The sequence below is a fragment of the Galeopterus variegatus genome, unplaced genomic scaffold (genome assembly GCF_000696425.1).
Source record: "Galeopterus variegatus unplaced genomic scaffold, G_variegatus-3.0.2 Scaffold28508, whole genome shotgun sequence".
NCBI classification, from domain to species: Eukaryota; Metazoa; Chordata; class Mammalia; order Dermoptera; family Cynocephalidae; genus Galeopterus; species Galeopterus variegatus.
This window is the reverse complement of record NW_007754619.1, coordinates 1365-7905: the sequence shown is the minus strand read 5'-3', so window position 1 is coordinate 7905 and position 6541 is coordinate 1365. Positions and strand designations below refer to the sequence as shown.

The following is a 6541-nucleotide window of genomic DNA, read 5'->3' as shown; positions in this document are numbered from 1 at the left end:
GTATGTGGGATCCGAACCCTCGACGGGAGCGCCGCCGCGCTTCCCAAGCGGCGCACTAGTGTGTGAAGTCTTTTTTAAAAGACCATTTCACAGCATTCCTGTTACAGAGTTTAGGAATTCTGCTTTTGAAAATAGCTTATTTGTTATTTTTTTTCTAATTGCAGTTTTTCCACTACTCCCAAGGGCAAGTATACCTGGGGAATTATCCACCATTTAAGAACAGAATCAGCTGGGCTGGAGACCTTGACAAGAAAGATGCATCAATCAACATAGAAAATATGCAATTTATACACAATGGCACCTATATCTGTGATGTCAAAAACCCTCCTGACATTGTTGTCCAGCCTGGGCACATTAGGCTCTATGTCATAGAAAAAGGTACTTCCTTGAGTATTTTTGCAGTAATGATACCGTCCCCTTTATCTCATGTTTAGTTGGAGAAATAAATAAGAGTTATATTTCAAGGTGTGTTTGAAGGGAGTGTTTTTGCCATACAGTTGTGCTCCCTGATTTGATTTCAGGAGTATTAATTTTTCAGTGTTAATTAGAAGGAAAACCAAATTTGTTATGGTTAGATGCAGTGAGCAGTGGGAAAGAAAGAGATTAATACTGCTTTGATATTTTCCAGGAGAAAGTTTTGACAGTTCCAAAAACAGTACAGTAATTTCTTCCCTTTTTTGAGAACAAGCAGGAAATGCGGGTTCTGGTGTCTCACTCTGAGACAAAGTCTGCTTTGTTGGAGAGTGGATTGAAGTATATTCACATCTCCAGTTTTTCTTTGATATTAGAGCATTGAGAGGGATTGTGGGTGTAGAAATGCTTAGCTCTGTAGTTCATGTTTGTATGTCATCAGTTAGATACTAGGATCTCATAATTTGGATAATAAAAGAGGGTATGGTAACCGCTAAAGGAAGACACCTGCTTTTTAATTTAATAAAATTTTATTCCTTCTCTCTGTAGCAATGCACCTTAACTCTTTTGTTCTTTCTCTCTAGAGAGTTTGCCTGTGTTTCCAGTTGGGGCGGTGGTAGGTATAGTCATTGCTGTGGTGCTGGGTCTCACTCTGCTCATCAGCATGATTCTGGCCATCGTCCATAGAAAGAAAAACTCAAAACGGGATTACACTGGGTAAGAAACACTGTTTTTGAGGGGAGGAGTGAAGGGAAGGAATTAAGGTTTATAAAAACCTTAATTTTTTAAGGAAAAAGGATGGTGAAGAATTAGCTACTGTTTGCTTTCGTGTCAGCATTGGGCAGTCTCCTTCGGAGATGTTCTGACATGGGCAAGCAGAAATCAGTGGCCTGCTATCAAACGTGGAATATGATACTAATCCCTGTTCTACAGTTTCCTTCTTAGGTTTGGTGAAATGAACTCAACAGTCTGTGTTCTGTGTTTCAGTACCATCCAGTCTACAATTAGTATTCTTAAGCCACAGACGTGTTTAAGTTTAATTTGAATTTCTTGACAGTCATCTCATAAGATGTTCTTTTCAGTTGGGTAACTATAAAGCCCTAATCAAGAAGTTAATTCAAGAAGAATAAACTACCCCCACCTCCAGCCCAACGTGATGATGTGACAATGCAGGGCTTTTCCTTTTTATAGTTCCCTCACCACCCGCCCACCCCCCCAAGAATAAGCAGTCTTGTTGCTTTGATTATTCTTTTGGATTCACCCAAACTGGGATATTAACAGTTGACAATAAAATATACCAGCAATAAAGAAAAGTAGACTGTCTTTTTTGTTTAGGGATTCTCAAAAGGAACACATTTGAGCATAGGGTATGTGTTTAATTGAAGGACCTTCTCTTTTCCCCACTCCAGCTGGAGAGCTAACGCATATAAGCTATGTAGAACTCATGTGGTAAGACTGGGAGTGAGGGCTGAATTCGAGTTGATATAGCACGGGCAGTGTCACAGGTGCACGGATCTAACTTTAACCGTCCTGAAGGGACTGTGATTTGAGAGGAGTGCATGCCCTGAACTCTCTTGCTGGTGGATGGTGGGAACCTCTGTCTATGAGCTCTGCTGATCTAGAGTTTTTAAGAGTGCTGTGTTTTAACAAGTTTGAGTGTTCAAATTCAGATATTAATTGCTTGGAATGCTTCTACTCTGCTGACTGTATCTGCCCCCTTGCATGGTGATGGTGAGTGTTTCGTGAATAAATATTGCTGGATTGTTGGTTTTCAACATGAGACTAATCCAGGGTGGTGTCATGCCTATCTTTGTAGTTCCTGTTTTTGGGTTAATAAAGGGACAGGAAAGTGTTCCTTAGAGTCCTGCATGGCATGATGAATGCTGCTATTCTTACTTTGGTTTTTTTCCCCCTACCCTGCCTTTTCTTCCTTGGTGTGCTGGGATCAGATCCTGCTTATCTTCCACTTCTTAAGAAAAGCTGACATAGAAGACACACTGGGACTATAACAGGGCTGGGTCTCCTCTTCCACTCCCACTAGACACATGGTAACTAATCACATTGCCCGTTGTTGTTAATATTCATGTGTACATATTCAGCCCATCTCCCTTGTTGACAACTAACCAGCTAGCTCTTAGCTAACCCAACAGCTATTATGGTTTGTCCACAAATGTGTCATGTGTTTGTATTAGAAACATGTTGAGCATACCATCTGGATGAAGTTGGGTTGTCCGTTTACATGGAGGTTTTATGGTCATCTGAATATATATGCTCTTCATGTAAAATACCTGTGTGTGTGTGTGTACTGTTTGTGTGTTAGTTTTTGCTTTTCATACATGAATTGTATTATCAGTGATTGAGACCCTCTTTGTGTTAGAATAATCAAACCATTCTTATTTTATTTTATTTTTTTTCATTTTTCTTTTTTGGTGGTGGCTGGTATAGGGATCCAAACCCCTGACTTTGATGTTACAGGATGGCACTCTGACCAACTGAGCTAACCAACCAGCCCAATCAAACCATTTTGGTATGGGGCATGTAGGCTCGCATTTCAGAGAAGGCAGAGTTTGCAGAATGCATGGTATACTTTGGTTTTAGTAATGCCACTTTAAAGGTGATCCTCCTCAAATTCCTCTGATTTTTAAATATATATAACATAAAGGATTAAACCTATACTGATACCACATCTCATTAGGAAATCCGTAATGAGTTACTTCTTGCCATTCAATTTTCCCTGATTTATTTATGAGATAGTACTTGTTAAAGCACTATGCCCCTGAAAAAGTTCAGCCTGTGTGATGTGGCATTCCATAATTTCTCATCATTCATGACTTCCTGGGAGGTTTTTGGTTTAGTTGTGGAATTGGTAGTGAAATAAAATATGGGGATGTAGGGGATGGAAGGAATGAGATGAGCCAAGACTACAAGCCTGGATGTATATCTGTAATTTTTAAAATACATTCAGAAGAGGTTTTCCTTTGATGATAACAAAAGGGAATAGCCTTTAAGCCATTAAGAAGGTATAGCTCACTTCCTTAAACCTTTATCCCAAAGGAATGTTGAGGGCAAGGGGAAAAGACAATGCAGCAGCAAAAGGATAAATGTGTACAGTGACCAAAATCTCAATACCATATGTAAACTGCGGTGAAGAGGTTGTGCCACATTGGTTTCTGTGCCTCCCCCACTGATAGGTTCACTGACTTAGAAGAATGAGTGAGGGATAGAGAAGTTTTAAGATATGTGATCATTTGACACCCATTTTTTTGTTGTCATTTGTTTTTATACATTTGCTGCTTCATCTTGCCATCACTTGCATTTCTATATTTTTGTTTCCATTTATTTTAATTTTTTTTTTTTTTTTTTTCATTTGTTCTCCAAATTGCCAATTCATCAACTGCAGTGCGTCAGAGAGTTTGTCACCGATTAAGCAGGCTCCACGGAAGTCCCCCTCCAACACAGAGGGTCTAGTAAAGAGTCTGCCTTCTGGATCTCACCAGGTAATGGCTGATTCCAATCCTGCCACTGCACTATGCTCTGCAGTTTAGTGCTCTGTCACTTCTTTGGGTACAGGAAAGAAAACTGAGCTGTGTAAGAGAGAGAAACAGAGAAAGGGAGGGAGAGGGCAATTAAAGGACTGGTCTAGGAAGAACACAAGAAAATGTGTGGAGAAGAATCTGACCCAAGTAAATGTTGCCACCAAACAACCACTAACATATAGTTTACTAATAGTGTGGCTCCTTTAGCCCAAGTAGAATTAGGAAATGGCTTTGTCAGATGTGAAAGATTCTTCTTTAATTGCCCAAGGAAATAAATCTAGTGAACTAGATTCTATATTGAGATACTCTATAAGACAAGGAATCAGCAGGAAAAAGTTGATATTATTCTTATTGATAGTAAAAGAGGAAATTATTTTCTATGGATACTTTAGAAAAAATTGAAAGTAAGTGTTTGTTTGAATAGTTAATAGGCTTGGTGAACAAAAAATGGTTTTGGTTTCTTCTTCTGTAGAAAGTACAGAAGAAAAATAACTTTTATTTGGAATTTATCACAGAATCTAACATTGTGGTTAATATTGTGTTTTGGCTATGCTATTTTAACTATAACTGTGGCATGGCAGAAATTTCATAGTTTAGTACCGATTTGGTTCTTCTGGGATAGAAAGTATTCTCAGGAATTCAGCCAGTCATAGCTTTGCCCTGTTTTGTTAAGGAAACATCCATAGTCTTATTCCACAGTTGTTAAATGTGGTAAGGAAACTGTTATATTGGTGAGGAAACTGAGGCATTGTAATGTTAAGTTACTAAAAGCACATACCCAATTAGTGACTGAATTGGGGCTAGAACCCAGGTTACTAGACAGCATGTTCTCTACCACAGCATCAGGCTCATTACTTGTTCCTATTCTGTCTGTCTGTCTCTCGAATTACATAATATGCCTCAGATACCGCAGTCCACTGATTTGGATTGTGAATGGGAATAGGGTTGTGAGTGATGGCATGAGATTTACAAATAGGCATAACATCTGAAGAAGCCTTAGAAAATTTTTCTTCTGCTCTTGAAGTGCTAGGGGAGTTACTCTCCTGCTGAAAACAAACTAGAAAAAAAAGCAAAGAAAAGTAGTTTTCAAGACATTGGAAAACAGATTGTGCAGCACTGTGATCTCTGAAAGAATGGGAAAAAATAAGGTGAGACTTATGATTGCCTCAGTTTACTGCCTTGAGACAGTTTCCAGACTGCAGTGCAAGGAGGGGAAATGGGAACAGCACAGCAGACTCACTGAATTGAGGAGGGAGAAATCAAGTTGAGGAGGCCAAGTTAGCTAGGATTTATGAGGGATAGAAGCAGAGAAGAAGAAATGATGGTGTGTGTCGGGGTAGGGGGCGGGGAGGGAGGGAGAGGGAGGGAGCACCTGCGCATACACACAAGCACTTCAGAGATTTGGAGTGGGGTCCCCTTGAGTCTTTGGCTGAGTATAGATTTATGCATGTGGGAGAAAACTCTGAGACCAGGGAAAGAACCACCTGAAAGCAGGAGTTTGCACAATGCCTGGAGTTCATACCAGGCTGAGAATAGTTTATGTTCCTAAAAGCCAGAGTGAGGAGACTCCTAATACACACAGGACATTGGTTGGCGTGCTCAGAATGGTCGGTCATGCCTTAGTAGAGGGGCTAAATTAGCACCAGAATAAAGGATGCTATGGACCCAACATAGTAAAGTTTAAAAGGAAGCCTTTGAAGAATCAAACTAATCCAAAAGTAATTTAGCTGCATGCCACAACAAACTCCAACACCCTTTACAAGAATACAATGCAATCTAGCACCTACCTAAAAATGTAAGTTTTGCAATGTCTGGCACCAATCAAAGATTACTAGGTGTACAAAGGAGTGGGAAAAAGAGACACATAACCAGGAAAAATCGATCAATAGAAACAAACCTGGAAATGACAGAGGTGATGGAATTCATAAACAAAGATATTAAGTAAGTATTATAATCTTATAAATAAACATAAGGATGTAAAGGAAAGGTTGAACATAATAAGAAAAGAAATAGATGTATAAAACAGTCCAAAATGGAACTTATAGACATTAAAAAAAAAAAAAATTTGGATAGCATTAACAACACCTTAGACACTGCAGAAGCAAAGATCAGTGAACTTGAAGACCTAGCAGTAGAAACTATCGAAAATGAATCATGAAGGGAAAGAAAGACTGGGAGGAAAGTTCAGCAGAGCTTTATTCAGTGAGCCAGTAGATAATACCAAGCAATCTAATTAGCATCTGATAAGGAAAGTGGAAAGAAAAAAAATACTTAAAGAAATAGCCAAAATTTTTATAAATTTGATGAAAAACAAACCCACAAATACAAATTCAACAAACCCTAAGTAGAAGAAACAAAGAAAACCACACTAAGGCACATCATAATCAAATTGCTTAAGACAACTAATAAAGAAAAATCTTAAAAGTTGTCAGGAAAAAAAGAGGCATTATAGAGGAGCAAAGATAGGTGCAACATCAGACTTCTTTTCAGAAATCAAACAGGCCAGAAGACAATGGAATCAGGATTTTTGGACTGCTGAAGAAAAAAAATGATCAAGGTAGAATTCTGGGCCTAGCAAAAATATTTTTCAAACA

The 6541-nt window shown here is 38.8% G+C and overlaps 1 protein-coding gene across 1 annotated transcript; it reads left to right on the top strand.

Moving 5' to 3' along the window:
* Nucleotides 1-164: 164 nt before the first annotated feature.
* On the top strand, nt 165-1724 carry LOC103583802 (myelin protein zero-like protein 1; the record flags this gene model as incomplete). Its single annotated transcript, XM_008565026.1, has 3 exons — nt 165-378; nt 996-1128; nt 1494-1724. Coding segments are annotated over 3 exons (369 nt in total), but the record flags the coding sequence as incomplete, so codon positions are not given.
* Between the last annotated feature and the right edge of the window lie 4817 nt (nt 1725-6541).